The following is a 21,178-nucleotide window of genomic DNA, read 5'->3' as shown; positions in this document are numbered from 1 at the left end:
GTAGCCGTTGCAAATAAATGAACCAACAACAACAACAAAGCCTGGGGCGCGTGCAGTCGCGAAAATGTCCAAAACGTGTCTGGCTTTATCTCTTTGCCACCCCGTCCCCTTTGCCAACCGTCTTGTGCTTCGTTTTTTGGCGCGCTCTGACCCATAGACATTTGCCAAAATGATCAAATCAGGTAAAATGCGAGCGTTGGATAAAACCGAGCAGCTGTGCAACGCAAAAGGGGTTTGTCAACACCCGTATCTCGGCGATCGGGGATAAAAAGCGCAGATACAAATTAATTGAGGCGAACGGTAGTTCTTGCGATACTTTCGGGTTCCAGTGCCTTAGGGGTGTGTGTACCGCATCCAGCAGCCAAAATGACTTAATCAATGTACTTTGGCACTTATATTATTAGATTTTAATCTCGCTTAAACATTTTGTGTAGCATACTGCTCAGAGCAGCATGTTTAAATTATTAGAATATAGGAATATCTTTTTATCTTTTAGAATATCTTTTTGATTTGGCTGATCTATGGATGGTTTTAAATTTTTCCTATTTTTGTGCAGCTTAAGTTTCTGAAACTAGGTTTCACTAGTTTCAAAGTCAGGCTGTTGTTTTAAACCAATCTGTGTTTTTATTAGGCAGTCCTAGTCATAAATCTTTACCATTTATAATTATAATTAGTGCTATAAGTCTATTAGGTTCGAAAATACCATCTAGGGTTCTTATAAACCGAGGAGTACAAATACCAAAGGCAAAATACCTAAAATTCAGTGAATTTCATAGATACTTTTCAAGTATCTCAATCATGGCAAAACATCTTCAGGAGTTATATTGAATTCAGTTCCTTTTCTCGTAGCAACGCTACCTCATTTTCCCAAGTTAGTGTGGCCCTTTACGATTGCTATTTTCAACTGAAGGGGCTAAAAATAAACATCCGCAAACAGCCCGTCGAACCTAATCAGCCAATCATCAGCTGATAACGCGCAAATGGTGCGGGACCAGCACGCCAAGTAGAATTTATAGAACGCGGGAAGACAGGTGGCGCCGTGGCTTAGTTGGTTAAAGCGCCTGTCTAGTAAACAGGAGATCGTGAGTTCGAATCTCGCCGGGGCCTTTCCAGTTTGGGATGTATCTTTTTTTCAACACTATTTTGTGTTCAGCAGCTAATCGAGTTGGGCTCTGCCAAGTGAATAATAATATGTCATGAGGGGTCCAGCAATTGGATTAGCGCTGAAAATTGTCTGGGTTCGATCCCTTCGTTGGCTTTTCTCATTAGGGAAAAACCAACATGACACGAACGCGTTTAATTCAATTTGTTTATTATGTACGGAACTCATGTGCGAGCTGGTTGTACCCCTTTAATTGCATTTCACTGCCCGATGAGTTGTTTTGTTTTTGCCCGCCCGGATTACAAAATAAAATTATGTATTTTTTGGCGTTGGCTGTGCGCCGCGTTTCATTTAAAAAGCCATTTGTTGGTTTGTGTCTTTTTCCGCTTTTTTTTCATTTCACATTTTTCGGTTTTCGGTTTTTGGTTTTGTCGGTTTTTTGGATGTTCGGCAAAGCGTGGCGCTTGGCTCAAAAATAATTTGCATAATAAAGTGCTTAGGCTACCTGAAACCAATAAAAGAAGTGCGGCGCAACAACAACATTAATGCCTAAAACAACATAAAGTCGGGTCGGGCCATTGAAACATAAATAAATTTATGTAAATTAAATAAAAATATTAATTAAATTGTGGTGCGGCGGGGGCCAAATTACGTCAGCCAACTCTTCATCGCCGCTTCGGCACCTCTCTTATTCCCATTCGCGAAATTCTTTTAAGCTCTTTTTCGGCTGAGCTTTTAATTGCTTTTTAATTGGAACGCGTTTTTGGATGCACAGAGAGAAAAGTCAGGCACTTTGGAGAAAGTGGCTCATAAGATATTACACAAATCATTTATATCATACACGGATCACTTCACTATACAATTTGTATGAGCTGGATGTATGAGTATGATGGCAAAGATACCAACATTTTCCCTCTGTGCACGAGAAATATCAAAAAGAACCAAGACGAAGCTGAAGCTGCGGGCAAACTGCATGGAAATTACATTGGGGAATTTCACTGGGCTGTGTTTTTGCGCTGTAATTGATCATTTGGTATTCCGGACAGGGCAGTGGAATCGACTGGCCAAGTCCACCAAGTCAGTCAGTCCCAGGGTGTTATAACAACTTGTATTGCCTTTTTTTTTCTTGTTGTAGTTGGTCGCGTTTCGGGCTTATTAAATTCGTTTGATGAGCTTATGCATTGGGGTCTTGTCGGTAATTAACTTGTATGCGTGTGGGGGGAGGGGGAGTGGATAAACAAATGTACTTATGTAATAGATATCGTACCGTTCGAACCACTTGGTTTAGTATAGCCGCCTTGTCCGGTTTCGTTGAGGTCATATCTCCACGCTTGTTCAGCGTCAATATCTCCGAAAGCTGCTCGATATAGCCATTCTCCGCCTCGCGACGTCGCTTCTCATTGTTGCATTTGTTGATTTGTGATTGGGGCTGCAAAGAGCACAATGTTGTTAGTAAATGTGTGCCACTTGAGAAATGAGTAGGAGCAAACTGAGTTTGAGCCCTCAATTAAGCATAGTTTATGGCTAATTTTGCATACTTTAGCATATCATCTTTATGAAACGCTTTCATAAATATTAATAAGCTGTCTCTTCATGCACGTCTCTATATTCGGAGCAATACTTCAAATAGAAAACTTCAAATCTACCTTTCTACAAATTATTAGTTTTGTACCAAAGTTGTACCAATCGAGTTGAGTAGTGAAATGTATGCGCCGAACGTAACTAGCATTCAAATGCCAAAGCGGCGTATACGTAATATTTGCATGTTTATTAATGGGTGTTCGAAACTCCTGGCTCGTTATAAGAGAAACTTAATGGTTCGCATTTGGAGGGACTTCCCGGGCCCAAAACCTACCAGATTGACCTTTGAATCCGTCTTGCGCCGTATCTTCCGGACGCCGGACGTCGCTGAGTTGGCTGAATTGGCTGAGATCGGCGATGCCACCGCATTCATAATGGCAGCCGATCGCTGCAGGGCAGCAGCAAGATTTGCCGTGTGTGCGGCAGCTGTGGCCGCCGCCTTGTTTTGTATGGAACGCTGCGAGATGATCTGCTGTTGCAGTTGCAACTGCTGGTAGGCCAATTGCTGCTGTTGCGCCTGCTGATGCGCCTGCTGTTGGTGCTGCTGCTGCTGCTGTTGCTGTTGCTGCTGGTGTTGCGCCTGCTGCTGTTGTTGCTGCTGATGCTGATGTTGCTGGAGTGTAAGTGCCGCTGCTGTCGAGGCGCCTGCCACGCCCCCAGCACCAGCTCCGCCTCCGCTGGCTGCCGTCGCGCGCTGCAATTGATGCGTACCGGGCGCCAGTGATGCTCCGTGGTGCAAGCCGCTCAGCAAGTTGCTGCCAATACCGCCGGCGGCCGACGATAGTGTAACGGCTGCTGTTGCAGCGGCCGGCGATGAGCGCGGCAGGTTGCAGACCGATATGTTGCCGCTGTTGTACTTGTTGTTGCTGCCGCTGGCGCTGATGCTGCTACTACTGCTGCTGCTGCTGCTGGTCGAGGTCGATGGATTTGATGTACCTGAGGCCCAATGATCTGGTAAGTCACTTGGGCTAAGCCTGCAACGAGGAGGTGGAGTTTGAAATTAGCAAGGGAAATTGTTAATGAGCATAGGTAAAATATATTACAGAGCTTGTTTCAAGCGCATCTACGAATGTTTCGCAGTTATATGCTTCATAGCTCGCTTTAAAACTATATTAAATATTTCATTTGCACATATTTTAAAGATATCTTTTGCTGTTAGCTTTGTGGCTCAGTTCAGCCTTTCGATACAGTTTTTTCACTAAATTTAATCAAAAAGTCAACTTACATTTGTATATGCCCTCGTATTTGGTCATAGACTTTGTTTTTGCGGCTTGGCCTCGAATTCTTATCAGAATGCTAAATTTCCAATGCCCCTGTGTTTCTATTTCTATATATTTGACTGGTATTACTTTGGGTAATGTGCTGCCTCAATTACTCTTTATTGCCCAATTAATTTGCATATGAGGAGCGCAAGAAGCACCGACAAAAATTAGCTGGTTGATGTCTTAAGTACATGATATTTATAGCAATATCATTATCATTAAACAGCACATCAGCCATCGTAGTTTAATAAATTCTACTTATGCGCCTATAAATTAAATTTAAAACAAATTTGATTAAAAGGTATGTTTTCGCAACAATTTAGCCCCGTTGACGTTGAGGTTTCACTTAGCAATCTCAACTATTTGAGCACGGAAGCATTCCATTGGCTTCCCAAAAATGTTTATTTTTCTGTGGAATGTGACGTCTTCAGTGTGCACAGTGCTACTTCACTTCCACTTCAAAGGATGTGGAGATGTGTTACTTGTTTTCCGCACAAACCTAATCATTTGTTGTTAGCCGGTATCTTAGCAAGTATTTCGGTGGCGGGAGTTGGCCTTTGGGTTACCACCGCAACGTGAGTCAAATGAATGTTGTCAGCTGGCTTAGAACCCGGACTTGAAGTGGTCATCATGACCATTACTCTTGTTGTTGCTCGGGTGTCGTGTCCCCTCAGCATTCAACATTTGTATTTGGGCTCTGCCATGTCAGTTTTCATTCGGCTAGATGATTGATTGTTTGTTTAACGCGCTTGAAGTGCGGAATAAAATACAGTTTTGCCAATCTGTGTGACGCTCGACAAACTGTTTTGCCAGAAAACGACATATGTACATATGCTTAATCAAAAAACAAGCGAGCTCATCAATCCGATTGCAGTGAACTATGTATCTGTATCGCCCTTCTTTGTGGACCGCATTGGCCACTGAGACTCGACTCACCCAACCAGTTGAGCGTAACGCCTTCAGTCCAAATTGAGGACCACCCGGTGCAGTAACTACTTCTTATTCCTCCGCTTTTTTAATTACATTATATGCATAATGAAGGGAGCCCCAGAGATTGGGGAGCGGGCAAGAACTCGGAACTGCAACCTAATAATTACAGGCAACTGGACATGATGGGGAGATGTAATCAGCGCCGAGAACGAAAAACTAGGGAAACACAACCATAATGAGGTATTTACGGTAGTCTATGCTTACAAAGCACTTGTGTATCCACATCTACTACGATCTACTATTATCTAAGAACTTTTTGTTAAAAACAATCAGAATATGGTAACTGTTTCATGCATGGTTGAAATTTACGCACAAGTTTTGGAAATATCAAATCTAAAATGAATTACAGGGTATACAATTGCATTATTTTATACATGTTATTATTAATATATTTTTTTTAACTATTTCCTAGTTTCTCCTTGATTTACACAAATGGGCACTACCTGTTTGAGGGTATACGCGAATGTGGGTGAGCTGTGCTGTGCCGTCCGTTGAGTGCCAAAATGAGTGACGTACCGCTTACCAGATACCCTGTCCCCTTTCTCCCGCCGTTCGAGCGCAATAATTGTGCGAATTCTTTGCGTTGCTGCCTCCGTTCGCCGTTGGCTATTTTGACAGGGCGACACTTAAATGTGGCAGGCAGCCCGCTATGATCATAATCAACCACATCAGGCACATTCCCATCCAATGCTCTATCGCTACCGCTCGCCTGCCACACAGGGCGTATGATTGACGCGCTTAATTAAGGCAGCCAGAAAAGAGCGAACGGAGGCGAGTAGCGTAAATTAATGAAATTACAATTAATGCAGTAAGTCAGTTGACTTGTTCGCGCTGTTTGCGTTGCTTTTTTATTCAGTTCCTCTTTTTTTGTTGGCTTTTATTTTCTTTTTGCTGTTGTTGGGCTTATCAATTTGCACTTTGCCGCTTGGGCTTTCAATCTGCCTCTGTGTTTTGCTATTTTCGCCATTTAATCGTCATGAGCCGAGGGAAACACATCGTATTTATAGACAAACAGCCAAGTATATGCAAAAATCCGAAGTGTGAGAGGATGGCCAAAAGAGACACAAGGAGGCAATACTTTCGCCCCAAAAGAAAACAAACAATGTGCCTTAAAATGACAATGGAAGGCATTTGTTTGATCATCGGGAAATTGAGTGGTTGGGAAAACACAGACGTAGAAATGGGAAGAGCAGTCGCTTCTATTTATCGGGCAGAAATTATGTACATTTTTGGGAAAAGCTATTGGAATATTTTTATTACAGTTTAAAAAGTGAAGAACAAACAAAGGAATAATAATAATAGTACTAATTGAACTTCAGGATATATTGCACTGTATCACTTGTCTTTTTTTAGTGAAACAAGACAAGCCGAATTGACTCAATAAATTACGCAATGGTGAAATAAACGCCACCGCATTGTTTTATCGTCGCTGTCAATAAAATTCCACTGAATTCATACAGCAACCTGTCAGCAGAAATTATTCCCCGAACGTTCTGGTAATGATTGCTTCCTTCCACTGCTTTTAAACTCTTTGATGATGAATTTGCATACCAATGGAGACATAAGCCCACTGGCAAGGTCGATCCATTTCACATGAATCACAACTCGCGGCTGTTGGCCAACAAAGTACAGAATCCAAATATAGAGAAAACAAATTACTCATTACATTTAATGTTGATCGTTATGTCAGCCAGAGTTTTGGCACTTGGCTTCAGCTTTCTGAAGCTTTCATTTACACCTATGCCAGAGCTTAGACAAATTGAGTCACGACTCACGTGATGATGAGGGCATTATGGCGAGTATGCTGTGCACTCCAAAATCGCATCACTCATACGCACCGTATGCCAACAAGCGGGGAAGCGAAGAAAGTGGCAAACGTACCTCGGGGCAAAGCTCGAAAAATTGTTTTGATTTTGTTTTGGGTTTTTGGGGGTATACGTGATGTGTGGCCTGTCGGCTCCAACTTGCAATTTGGGATTCAAAGAGGAATATGCTAAAGTAAAAAAAAGCACTACAAGCCATTGAATTTTCGACTGAAATACTGGCTTTTTAAATATATTATAAGTAAGCGTTTTCTCTAATGTATCAACATTTTTGACATATACTCCATATCTCATATATGTACTTCTATGAGCTGGAATATAAATGATTGTTTAACAAATTATATTGTTATATTTAGAAATTTTTCAGTTGTAAAGATGCCTTAAAATATAATGTCTGCAAACTACATTTAAGCTAGCTTTAAGCAAAATATTATACAAATTTTATGATAATAAAGCAAACTCATTAATTAATTAATATATTTCGAAATGGTTCCAATTAACAATCATACAACTTCTCACCTTTACATTAGAAATATATACTTTTTCAAATTTGTGATCTTGAGTTTCCCCAAATTTGCTTGGATGCTCATTTACCTGACTCACATTTTGATTCACTTCCGCATACTGCACAGTATCCTTGACATCAATTGCAAATTGATATCACCGTGAAAAACAAATAAAATTTGTAAATATTTTTTTTCGGTTTATGTGTGCAGGCGGAGTGGAGTTTCTATGGAATTTAAATGGCTGATTCATTCTGACTAACCCAAATATGCGGGTTGGCTTTGAAGGTGAGGTTATCATATTTTGGGAATTCCCGAAGGTTTTTACCATGACTGATATCTGCAGTTTTCCTCCTTTAAAAATGTTTAGCTCTGATCATTGGGCTTACAATGTATGTAAGTATTTACGATTTTTACTAACATTGTGCAGCAACTTTAGTTAAACTCGTCTTTCGTTTTTTTTGTTTTTTGTCGCGAGCTGCCACATTCGCCATAAGCAGAGACCTGGTTACTTGTGCACTTGTTTAGGCCAAGTTAACTAAGTCTGGTCTGGTCTAGCTGCCGCCCCCCTCGTCTCTTGCACCTCGAAAGCCCCATTTGCTCAGCTGCTGCTGTGTGTTACAGACTGCTGTGTGTGTGTGCGTGTGTGTGTGTGTGAGTGTGTGGGAGGGGGTAAGCCTGAATTTTTAGCAAACTAATTGTGTGAATGGTGTGAATAAAACATATGTTCAGTTCGGTTCGGTGCGGCCTCTCCGCTCGGAGAGACACAATGCTCTCAGTCTGTTGCTGTTGCTGTTTGTGGGTCGCTCTCGGCTACAGTCATTGCTACAAATAATAAAGTGGGTCATGGATGAAAGAAAAAGCGTTTTATAAAGTGGGTCATGAATTTTGTTTCACTCACGTTCAAGTGTATTTCGATTGCCGCTCGCCGTTGCTGTTGCTGTTGTTTTTGTTTTTGTTTTTGTTTTTGTTGCGGCTGCTAGCTGATTTTTTATATACATTTTTCTCTATATACACTTGCTTGATATTTGATAAATCGTATGATTCAGGTTTCAACTGGCTGTCTATTTAATTGCGGAGCAGCTTAAATACTTTTGAACTTGAAAACACAGTTGCGGAACACAAATGAAGTGCCCAATTGGTGCGAGTATATCAACATGTTTGAAGGAATAATAATATTCATTTTTCCATATTATGTGGAATTCCTTTTCGTTGAGCTTATCGTTAAATGATTATTTTCGACCTAATGAATCAGTTTCAATCGAGCGAGTAGCCAATTAATTGGCATTGATTTATGTGACACATACTTAAATAACATTTATTTATTTTTTATGATGTCGCTCGCCAGTGCGTTTAGCCACTTTAATTGCCCCATCAAAGAGCCGCACGAGAAAGGGGGCGGTGAAAGACTCGTGCCATCTGCTACACTTTCACTGACTAATTGCCAATTCAGGCATTGACAGTTTTCACTTTCCATTGAACGCCGTCGAAATAACACTGCTAAATAACTTTGTGAAAGGCGAAGAGCCGTTTGTGCAATAAAAATAGTTTTCAAATTGCGCATTTTAAGTCATTATGCTGCTACAGGAGTTTTCAAATAAATAATAGTTCGGCTTATAAACAACTTAACAATGTGTAGATTCTAAATTCAGCGTTTTGGTAGAGTATCAATCAAGGCAGTCGCTTTAATAGTTAAAATTGCTACCATTTCCCCAGGCCTGTAATCACCATTTAACTTGCCTGGCAATTTATTTGATCTGAGTGAACCAGAACGGGGGTCTATTATATCAGAACTGTAACTGAATGATTCAATAGACAGTAACTACGGCAAAAACATGGATGATAACATCTAATGAGCGACCGGGCGAACGGCTATGCAATCGCCGGCCTTCCTCACCCGTGGCCCCCCCACCACCCACTTCTACCCACTCGTATGTATATATATTGTATATACACTTCCCCAATCCGAAGCGACCTTATAGACCAGAAGTCTCTCTTTCCGGCACTTTTTGTGCTGCCCCGCTCAGAGTCTCGCATTTCGAGTGTTTCACCTGCCGACTGAATGCACTCTTCGCAGTTGTTGGTGGCTTTTTTTCTGTTTTTGCCGTCTATGTCGGCGAAATAATGTCAGTGGGTCAGAGTCGATTTAGCATTTTGCAGTTGTTGTTGTAGCTCTCATACGCTGCACTTGTTTACGTTTTGTGGGTAAGGTTAGCTCATAAGCAGCTGAAACAGCTGTTTAAGCCCCAACTGCCTCACAGCCAGCACCACTTAATTGACGCTATCAGTAGTATTTGGGGTGGCACTGGCTGCAAGGCCCAAAGATTTCGGCATTCTCTGGTGGCCATTGGCCAAGTGCATTGCTGCACGTGCTGCCATATGGGACATAGGCGATGCCATTCGAGTAATCAGCGCATTTGTATGCCATCGCTTGGATCGGAATCGGTGAAGTAAACAATTTTCGGGCATATCCCACTGATTTATGGCTGTTCCGAAGTATGTTATGCAGTATATACTCTTTAAAGAAGGCGCATGCTTCTCAGTTGTGTACTTTTACTGGCACAACTGTCCACGTGTAATGGAAAACTGCCTCACGTAGTTATGCATGAAAAGGTATTTCCATTCCAAGTGGTTATATTCCATGACATCATGAAGTCAAATATCGGAAAATCCCCCACAGACTGACTTACGATGTGTCAAATAATTTAATTAAAACCTTCGGCCGTCCTACAAATGCGAACGCACTTTATAATCGAATATGTGGAATACGAGTATGTGCTGTGCAAGTGTGCTTAATCTTTGAGCAATCTCTCAAGTTGATTTCCTCTACCTTGTTCGCGCTGTCTTGGCTGCGTTTCAATGAAATCTCAGCCAGACTGCAAAAATGTAATTTATGAGTAAATAAAATGTATAATGCTAGCCTTCGCAATGCCGTTGTTGCTTTTGGCTTTGCGCACTTTGCATTTTGTTTACATGTCGCAGGCAAGAGTTTCAACCACTTTCAGAGTTTTTTGTCTAGTGTATTTATTCGGTTGCGTGCGCTTTCGATTCGCGTGCATTACTCACCTGTAATCAGAGTGAGAAAGCTGCGATTAGCACATGTGGAAAAGGGGTGATAAAGCCTCCAGATAAGCCAGCTTATAAGCTGCATTAATATAAAACTTCATAAGGCTCAGGGCTGTGGATTAAGCCATTGTGTTGCAAGGCGCATTATGATATCAGATGCGATACATATTATTCATGTGTTGTTGAGCAAGGCCAAGTTGGCCACTGCTGCAATGTGAAATGTATTGATCCCGAATCAGACAAAATGAATGAGAATCAAATATTTGGTGCAGAACCCATTTACTGGCAATTACATGCCTAATAGATAGTTTCATAAAAGCCACTTGGGCCGTCTGGATGTCTGGCATTCCACTACATTTCCGCTCATAGATAGGCCTAGTCATAGTAACAGTTCAGGACCTAAATCTGGACCAGCGAATGAGAGGATTTGAGCCCGTGTGCTTTTTTGTCCTCTGGCTGATGGGGTGCTTGTGATTTTTCTACCGGATTACAATTGTTTACACACACGACTGAACATTGTCACAGTTTCCACGACGGCGACGGCTGCAATTGTTCCACAAGGCAGGCCCCCTTCTACCCTCCCCACCCACCCCTTTGTAGCCATGGCATATCCTTTTAAGCCCCCTCGTGTAATTGTGCGTCTTCATGTGACAAACTCTGGCAACTCTGACGTTGCCTTCGTTTGTTGTTTGCACAAAAGTATAAGTTTACAGCGGCAAAAACTGATTTGCATGCAAGTCGGTGTGTGTCGGTGTGTGTGTGTGTGTGTGTGTGTGCGCTGCCACTTTGTCTAACATTTCACTCTATATGCCAGCCACGCCCCCTATATATCCAACGCCCACCGCAATTGCCCGGCGTTTTGTATGCTTTTCACTTTACGTTGCCAGTCAGCAAGCATTTTATTCCATTTTTCTCTTCCTTTCCACGTTTTTTTCCACATATACATATGTAATTTTTTTTTTGCCTATCCTGCGCTCAGTGTTTTTCCAGAGTTTTTCCAATTTTCCGCTCATGCGACTTCCTGCTGTGTCTGTTTGCCTTGCTGACCGATAATGGTAGGCGAGAATGGCGGAGGTTGGGTTGGTATGGTATGGAATGGGATGGTATGGTATGTGGGCACTTCCATTATCAGTTGAGCTCCGGTTTTATCCACAAAAAAAAAGCACACTGGCACGAAAAAAATCTCGTATTGGTTTCACAGTTTCTGACAGTTGTTTGACTTGATGGCTGTGGCAGGTGCAATAAGTCCAGTTATTGAAGAGCCATCATATTGTGGCAGGTCTTCTATTTGCTTGGACGGAGCTCTGATGCCACTGGAATGTGGATGGGGGCATTTCAAATTGAATTCACTCGGACAGCACAAGTTGGGGCTTGTAAACAATTACATGTAAGCCAGAAGAAGTCAAGGGCTGCAAATAAGGTTGTTACCCATTGAAACTCTATACGTCAATGGGCGGGAAGTGTGAATTAGTCCAAGACTTGAAATGGTCAACATATAATTATTGCCAATTCAGGGAATCAAAAATATTTACTAAATGCATAAAGAACTTAAATTTTTAAGTGCGTTGTATTTAAGTTAAGCTAAGAAACTTTAATATGCTGTGTCAAATTATTTCGGTCATTTTAAAACGTGTAGCATAATTAATTCCGCTGCTTTCAACTCGACGGACATGGGCAATAAAAATCACATCATTTCTGGCCGGGCCATCATTACCATATTCTCTTTCTGGCCGCGAATCCTTAACCCTTTTCCGCCGCTCGCCGCTCGGTCGGCTGTCACAGTTTGACAGCCACTGGCATTGACGCCGTCGCTCAGATTGCATTCGCAGGTTTGCCGCTCCGTTGTTTGCATTTGTGTGGGTATTTGTGTTGCGTTGTTGTGCTCATGCAAATTTAATTAAATGGATTTCTTCTCCGGCTCCAAGCCCCCACATTTCCCCCCTCTCCCCAGCTCACTCTTTAATTCATTCCATTTCTGTTTTGTTTGTAAGCCGAGCAGCGAGCAGCCAGCAAGTAATTAAGTTGGACAGCGCTTGAGTCCTAGGCCCCTCGATTCCCACCCGACCTTTTCACACACTATCCAACTGAATCTGTGGAACAGTCTTACATCTTTCAGATACTTATTTTCGGATTGCCAGTTACGGGAAAACTGCCCACCTGACTGGGCAATATTTAGAGAGAAAAGGTAAATATTATGAAAGCAGCATGACCCACAAAGTGAATAGAAGTTTTCAAAATGTAATAACTTATATTCTACTAAGTACAAGTGAGCTTCAATCTTTACAATGCCAAACCTCATCTAAGCTTTTCTCTAAATTGGCTTATAAATATGAGAAAGAGATATGAATAATTCTCATTATCGCTTTGAGTATTTAAAATGCTTAAATTTGCCGGGCTACACTGAGAGAAACGCGCTCAGAAGAACACCCTGTATGGGCTGGCATGTTGGTCCGTCAATGGTAATTCGATATTGTGCCGGTATTAAAAATTCCCTTTTTCTCTGCCCTGCGATGTGTGTGTGTGTTTGTGTGTGTGTAGCTGCCAAATTAATTACAGAGCGCTGCACCAACGCACAGAGCACTGAGAGAAATAAAGGGTAGGGCGGGGCGGGGGGAAGTGGGTGGGCGGGTGTAGGACAAACAAACAGAGCCGGCTGAGATTTTTTATTCTACCTTTTTTGATTTTTTTTTTTTTTCGTTTTGTATGCAGAGAGCGTCCCCCTTTTAACCCTTTAGTCCCCGCCCGTTAACCCTTTACCGCCCGGCTGAGAGGCAGCTTTAAACTGGCTGTTGGCTGCGGCTTTTTGTTTCCAAACTGGATTTACCTGAGGTACGTCGAGGTGAGGCGAGTTGTCTGCCTCGTTTGCTGTACTCTTTAGCTGTAGGTTTGTAGGTCTATTACGGTGCTCTCTCTCCAGGTTTTTTACTTCGCTTTTTGCTGGTTTTTAGCAGCTACCTCCGCTTTTTAGCCCGACGTCCTTTGTTTGCAGTGAGCCCTTTTGTCTACCGGTTCCAAAGGCCATCGTCGCTGTCGATCAGCGATTACAATGCCGGCGGAAAGGCAAGGGAACCGCGGAGGGATCTCAATCCTAAAGATAGTTCCTGCTCAGCTCAGCAGCTTTCGTTAACTGTGCCATGGGGATTTCAAGCCCAACTGCCTACGAATCGCAAATTTGGCAATTATGATTGATGAAGCATAAGAAACTTAAGCCGGAGAAATATCTCAGCGAATTATTTATGCAAAATTGCCTCGGTATTCAACCAGTTTTTAGGTTTAAATACAGATTATTCTTAGCTTCCGCTTAGCCAACTTCTTTTAAATCAATAGCTTATTTACGTATCTTAAAGATACATGTATTGGTGGCATTGCAGTACAAACTCCACTCCAATTTGGTTCGAAGATATTTCAGTGTCACAGTTCGGGTTTTTAGTTTATCGATTTATACGCATAGTTACTAGTTCAGTTATTAGAATAAAAACCTTCTTTCTGTTTTTTTTATAAAATCTATCCTAACTATATTTGTATTTGTGAATACAATATGCGTACGGCAAGGTTCGTAACAATTTCAATATGATTAACCACTCAGAAAGCCAATTTATCGTAATTTGCTTCGACAATTGACGTTGCCATATTTTTTCTTTTTTTTCGCTACCCATAAAAGTCGAGTTCTGTTCCGCTACTCCAGCAAACAAACCGGTGCGTAATTTGTTGTAATGCTTTTGGATATTTTTCTAATGGGGAAGCACACCCACGACCCCCTCCCTTATCATCATCATATCCAATTACAAGCGTCTGAACGACGACGCCATCATAATTTCGAGCTCAAGCTTCGAGCGAATCGAAAGCTTAGCTTCAGATACAGATACAGATACCCATTCCGAATCCGAATCGGCCATTTTTACCTTGCTTCTCCGGCTTTCTGTTCTGTGTTTTCTGTGTGTTCTGGTTTCGTATCGCTTTATTCTTCTGCAGAGCGCAACACGAAATTAAATGCGCAGTAAATTACGCAATTTTATGCTTCGTTAGGTTCGCTTTTTTTCCAATTCACCACGGCAATGGGCGGAGAATTGCTGGAAAATGCGAAGAAAGTAGTCAGAAGGAAGGAACAACGGGCGACAGCAACAAGTCTTGACAGATCCCGAGCGGAGTTACTTTCCTCCATCGGTTTTCGTTTTCGTTGTTTTATTTTTTTTGCTAAAATTTATTATTCGCACTTGAGGGTTGAAAAGTTCTTTGTAGCTATGTTACATACTTGTACATATGTGCATATATGTATATAGTAAGCAGTATATAATACCGTGGCCCTACCCCAATGCAATGCAACATGATGCATTCAGCCTGCGGCAGCTGCAGTGGCAAAGACTTGCATAACAAATTCTCAATTGTGCAACAGACCCTCTCTTTCATTTCTTCTTTAATGAAAAGTTGTCCGGCTGGTGCTTTGTGCTTGGCCTGCGGTGATATTGCGGAAATATGTCACCGCTCTTACACTGGCCAAAACGAAAGTGCACTCGGTGCATGTAGTATAAGATAATCCGAAGATTTTGCAAAGAAGATCCAGCCAGTAAGAGAGGTTAACTTTTAGAGTGACGAAAGAACCTTTCAATTCAGCTCAGCAGAAGAATTCGCGCCGCTCTTTTATTCAAATTTCAAAAATATTAAATACCAATATTAAATACTCATATTCTAAAATACTAGCTTCGTTTATTTGAATGCTTAATAAAAATGTTGATTTTTCAAAAAAGAGAGTGACGAAAGAACCTTTCAATTCAGTTCAGCTGAGAGATTTCGCGCCGCTCTTTTATTCAAATTTCAAAAATACTTAATACCAATATTAAATACTCATATTCTAGAATACTAGCTTCGTTTTATGAATGCTTAATAAAAAAGTTTGATTTTTAAAAAAAATCATATATAGTGTTAAAAAATCTTTTACTTTTCGAAAAATTCTTTAGTGTGCAGTTTTGGTTTTACCCTGCACTGTTTTGAAGTTGAAGTTTGCATCTTCATCGCTGCATTTGCGTTAGCCGAGGCTATGTTCACACACAGGACCAGGCTCACACTCACACTCGCACTCGCACTCACACTAACAGACAGGCACACACACACACACTTTCAGCCACATAAAAGGTTGTCACGCATAGTGTAATTCCATGTGACGTAAATGCAAAAATATGTTAAAACTTCGCCAAGATGAATGTGGAGAGAAGAACGGTGGGCCACGGCGGTTATGCATTGGAATGAGATGCTGGGCAGATTGATGGGCAGTATATGTTTCCAAGGACCCTCGAAGTTGTATTCAGTCAGAAGCTTGAGCTCAAAAGGGGTTGCAGGCGAAACTTCATCATGGAAATGTCAAGGAACTGTCAAGCGCCTCATTTCACTCGAATTTGAATTATTTCATATCGCTTGGGTGTATTACCAATGGGCTGAATGTTTATTAAGGAAGTTAAAAGAAGGGTTCTACCGTTTAGCCAGTGAAATAAATTAGAACTGACCATATGGCATTACATGACAAATAAATTCACTCGCAATTCTGAAAGTAGACCACGTACTGAATGCTTACCGCAAAACCACAAACAGCCTGAAATGTAAAAGTGTAAAAGTCTACTGCCATAAAAATAGTATACGCGTGTATGAAAAACACCGTAGATTAACATTGTGTGATTCTACATCAGATCTCAAAGGCAAAATCCCATCGCCACCCAAATTCCCACCCACCTCCTCCTAACCATTATGCAAATTGGCCACGAAACGACTTCAACTACATGTTAAATGTTATCGCTGCCATCGGGCCAACATTTAGCCAAATAATAAACTGTAGTGGCGACTGGCTGAGGGGCGGAAATAAGCGTGAGAGGCATTAAAAGCGATGGGAACTGTGACCCAAACAGCAATGCAACTGTAAATCCCATTTAGCCATAAGCTATAGGGTCGCTCGGTTGGCTGGCAGAAGAGATTTCCATGGAATACAATGCGAAATCGCAAAACGCAACTCGCATGCAAATCTGTCAACCGCTGTAATTTCCCCCTGCCACTGCAAACAGTTATCATTATGATGGAAAAACCAGAAATGAAAATTCAACGGCAGTTTTCTGAATTACACGGCAAATTGCCGCGGGCAGGCACTAAAACCAAGTGGAAAATTAAGCCGCAAATGAACAGTGTATTGCCATGGAAATTGCATGTCACTTTAGACTAGAAAACAGGTGTGACATCCATTTTAAATTTATGTAAATCGATTACTTTCAACCTTTCTTTAGCCATTCAATACAAAAGCTATTAGTGCTTGTATGTATATAAACTGAATGGATAGTTTTCAAAGAGTAATCAATTAAACGTCTTGGTTTTCAGTTACAATTATAGCAAGTTTGAAAGTCAAGGCGAATCTAGATTAAATGAATATTTTCATACTTATATTTTGAATTGCTTCCGAACGTTCAGGCAGCCAATGATCAAATTACGAATATTTCGCAATCTCGGATGCATAATTTTTGTGGATTGCATTCTGTGGCAGCAATTTGTGACCCCTGCTCCCCGCCAAACCAGCACAAACATTTCACTAATTGCGAACACGCTCCTCAAATTATTTTCCTTCTCGCTCCCCACGACGCCAAATTCGAGCAGTCTCGATTATATGTACACATAGTAGGGTATAGTATAGAAATCAGCTAGCTATATAGAGCAGCCCAAGGGGGTCTCGAAGGGAACGGGGATTATCGCAGGGGCCAACCAGAAGTCGAAGTCAACCAAAGGTCCTCGCTATTTATAAAGAAAATGTTTCTCGTTAATGCGGAATAAATACGAAAGAGGAAAAAACGCATGTTTCAGTGTGCCATTTTATGTGGGGCAAACAAATATTCGACTAACGGACTTTACAACTTGAAATATCATAAATATACACATATATACACATAAATATATATAAATATCTGTGCAGTGGGGCCAACGAACTTTGGTTCTATGACTAATGTACGCAAAGCCAAGTGAACTGCCTCATTGGCAAATATTTGCATTTGAGTCGCACGCGCCGAGGGAAAAGCAACAGATAAATACAAGAAAGTTCAAAACTCAAAAAATAACGAGAATAAACAGAAAAAATGTATCAGTAAAAAATGCAATAAGGAAATGAGCCAAATCTGGGCCAAATGTTTATGTGATCCCTTATGACGCGGTGCTGAATAAAAATAAAAGACTGAATGTGGTAAATGGTATTGTATATGGCAGGGATGCGAATAAATGTGGTATCTATAGATGACTTGGTGACTTGGTCAACCCGTTTGGGTAATTAAATTTTTAGTATGAGGCTCGTAAAACGAATGCTTGTACATATCTTCTGGGTTACTAGGAAAGGTCGTAAGACCGCCAGTAACATATTATATCTTTTTAGCCAGAAGCCGTTTCCCCACCCTTCCCTTTGGCATTCGATGGAGTGCATTCGCTGGAAATGGACCATAAAAAGGGAAATGGATTGGGAGGTGTGAGTGAAAATAGCCCAATAAAAGCGGCTGGAAAATAAAACCGAAGTCCGCGAAAGTGGGTTTAGAATTGAAATAACTCGAATAAAAGTAGCCACAAGTGTTTGGCTACTGTGAATGTGGGATTGAATGCGAGGGCAGTTCGAGGAGTTCTCTAAATACACACATTTATATTTTAATATCAACTCTCTCTCTGCACACTAATTGATATTTCTGCCATTCAGACCTTACATACTTGGTATGTTGTATATGTATCTTTGCTGTCTCGCCCACAATAGACCCTTTCCAGCGAAACGCTGCCCACACAATATCTATCAGCATTTACATCGCCCCATTACACGCGGCATGGAAAAATAAGCAAAATAATTAATCTGCTGGGTAAATATTCCACACGTTTTGCGCCCACACAGAAACCGAGAGGAGCAAGCCAAGAAAAAGTGGCATTACTTTGGGGACAAACAATTTTCTTAATGCCCGAAAAAGCAGCGAAATCAAAGCCAAAAGAAAACGAAGCGAGGCTGCGATATAATGCTTTTGCTATGACCGCAATTAATTTTCATTACATGGCAATAAGCTAAATTAAACACGAATCAAGCGGCACGAAAAGCGAATAAGCGACCAATTTCGCTCTCTGAGATTAAATCGTGTTGACATAAACCATTTAAAAGAGTTTTTGATTTATTTTCAACATAATTTGAAAAGGGGTGACAGAAACATCTTAGGAACTCTCATTACACTTTGTCATAATTTATCATCTAATAAAGACAATATTTCAAAGGAGTATGTCCTCATTAGATAAAACAACGAATTAAAAACTTACGCGGTTCGCAAGGAAGATGCATATCAAAGGTTGCTTACCTGCAAAGAAGGAAGGGATTATATTTAGTTAGCTGATTTAGACAACTTCTTTTAACTTGTTAACTAAGTAGGCTTAAGTGTACTTGGCTAAGCAGATATAAGCACTTTGTGTCTGAATTTTATGGCAGATATGTTCATGCCTATTAAAAATGATTTATCACTTGGCCATCAACAAATTGTTTTTCCACTGTTGAACAAACTTTTTCGTACACATGCGAGGCAATTGAATTGAAATAATGCTCAACTTTCATGCCGAAACAAATAAGTATTTCTTGCTTGATGAATCTGTTAGATAAAAATAGATTTAAGCTCGATTTTTCAGGGTTAAGTAAGCCAATCGAGCCCGAGTACAAGGCAAAAGCAGCAACCTAAAATTATACAAGATTTATGCTTATTCTGCGTTATATTTCCTTAAATCAGACAAGTAGTTTTTGGGTCATCAGTCTGCACGATCGACTTTTGAAAGTTTGAAGCAAATCCAGCCATATTTGCCATTATAATACCATTTCCGTTTTAGGAAATGCATCTGAACACTCTTAAAGATATTTTCTCTACGATAGCCAATTGCCACCATTGATCCTCTAAAAAATTGAGCTTCGTATACAATATTCTTTAACGGTTCCGAACTGGATGATAATCTGAAAAGTGGTCGCGTCATGCAATCAAATTGAACGAACCGCGCATTCGAATGACAGTTTATTCCCGCCAATTGTGTGATAGACCCCCAGATATACCCCTTATATAGGAAAGGAAGGAGAGATAGGAAGGCAGTAAGCCGCCATGGAGAAATGCGGAAGAAAGGTGTCAGTGCCAATGAACCGCAGCAAATGAATGAAGATATCGCAGGGTTCAATAGAGTTTGCCACTTTTTTTGGGTGCAGGGGGCACACGTGTTGAGGGAAACTTATCAAATGATTAGATAAGAGCCACACACACATAACACCTTCCATTTCAGGGGCGTTTGGGGACCACTTGGAGGGCTAATCAATTAGATTAAAAGTCGAAAAGGATTTCGGTTAATGTCCTGCTAACGAACTTCGGGTTCACTGAACTCAACGCCCAATGAACTGTGTGTGTGTGCGCGAAGAAAAAGCCAGCTAAAATACAAAAAAAAAAAAACTGTTTCGGCCAGAAGCCACGAACAAATGTCCCAAACATGCCCACATTTTATTCGATATGCGTGGCTCCTACACGTTGCTGGTTATAAAAATAGTTCAATTTATGCGCTGACGTCATTCTGGGAGCCTAGGAAATGACCGTACAGAAGTAAACGCAATGGAAATGGAGCAGGAAGCAAATCGGGAGGCTAGTGGGGGCACTCCGACTTGTTCTTAAACTGGTTTTAGTTGGTTCGACAGTCGACAGTTTCTTGGCCTCTGTTCGATTCTATTTAATTATTATAGCCGCGTGTCGGTTGGGCCGATGTTCTTCAAAGGAGTACTTGGAAAAATCGATTTTCAATTGGGTTTTGCTTTTGTATTTGGCAGAGGTTGGACAACACAGGTTGGCATTATAAAATAAAGAAATTTAACTATCATCCTATCATACATGTTAAAAACTAAGTTAAAAAACGCACTTTCTTTAGATTATACTATAATATTTACAGTTTTATTAGTTTAGTTTGGAGGCAGCACCATTTCAAATTTGTTGTAATTTTACAGCATGTAAGCCCCAAACAATATATCAACTTCCTTCCTGCACTTTCCTCACGCTTTTCCCCACGCTGATCCTATGCTTTTCCAGGCACTTGGCTCGAACAATAAATCAGCGGTAGGCACACACACTCTCACTTTTCCACTGGGATCCAACTTAGCATTGCTGCTCCATCTGTCTCCATCACCATCACCATCAGCATTTCCACTGGTGTCGCCATCTATCCATCTAATTCATTCTGCTGTGGCCCCATTTGCTTTGATTTCTATTTGGCTACGTGGTGATTTAATAAATTGTTCATTTATCACTGACATGTGAGTAACGTTTCATCATCCCCGCCGCTTTCCATTGCTGCGGCAGTCCTTCTTCGAATTCGGCATTTTGTTTGTGTTTGTGTTTGCTTTGGTTTATGTCGCCGTTGTTGTGTAATTGTGTAATTATGAGTGCGCGTGTCCTTATCCGCGGCAGGACATCGCTTGTTTGCCGCTCCCTCGTCCGGCCGCTTCACGGAAAATTGAGTTCTGGGCAGGGAACGATTAGAGCCAATCTATATAGTAGGTGGAGTCCCTGCTTCTTTGATTAGAGCATTTGATAAAACTGATAGAACATGTTCTGGTGTACTACTTCTTAACCAGATCTTCCTACTTTGATTAAAGCATTTGATGAAATGTTTTGATAAATGATAAAATTATAAAAATTATCAAATATTTTCTGGTGTACTACCTCTTAAAATAGAGTTGAATTGAATAGTAAAATCCTTATTCATATTCCACTTAATCTAGTGGATGCGATGCCATCAGAGCAAGGACATTTTGTCCTTTGCAGAGACATACTAATCCAGAGAAAAGTTTATTGCCTGCTT

General features: G+C 41.0%; 1 protein-coding gene and 1 non-coding gene across 2 annotated transcripts in view; one reads left to right on the top strand and one right to left on the bottom strand.

Annotated features, from left to right (window-relative positions):
• Window positions 1-21,178, bottom strand: part of LOC6543165 (neurogenic protein mastermind) — a 69,865-nt gene that overhangs the window by 8,925 nt on the left and 39,762 nt on the right. The window contains exons 3-4 of the mRNA XM_001969245.3: window positions 2,958-3,657; window positions 2,370-2,531 (exon numbers count right to left, since the gene is read on the bottom strand). Coding sequence (XP_001969281.1) covers window positions 2,370-2,531; window positions 2,958-3,657 — 862 coding nt within the window. The remainder of the gene's footprint in view (window positions 1-2,369; window positions 2,532-2,957; window positions 3,658-21,178) is intronic.
• Window positions 1,034-1,107, top strand: Trnat-agu. Its single transcript has one exon. It is a non-coding gene; the product is annotated as a tRNA-Thr (tRNA).

This window comes from Drosophila erecta, unplaced genomic scaffold (genome assembly GCF_003286155.1).
Source record: "Drosophila erecta strain 14021-0224.00,06,07 unplaced genomic scaffold, DereRS2 tig00000055-arrow-pilon, whole genome shotgun sequence".
NCBI lineage: Eukaryota > Metazoa > Arthropoda > Insecta > Diptera > Drosophilidae > Drosophila > Drosophila erecta.
Note: the sequence above shows the minus strand (reverse complement) of the source record. Positions and strands in the feature narration are given on the sequence as shown.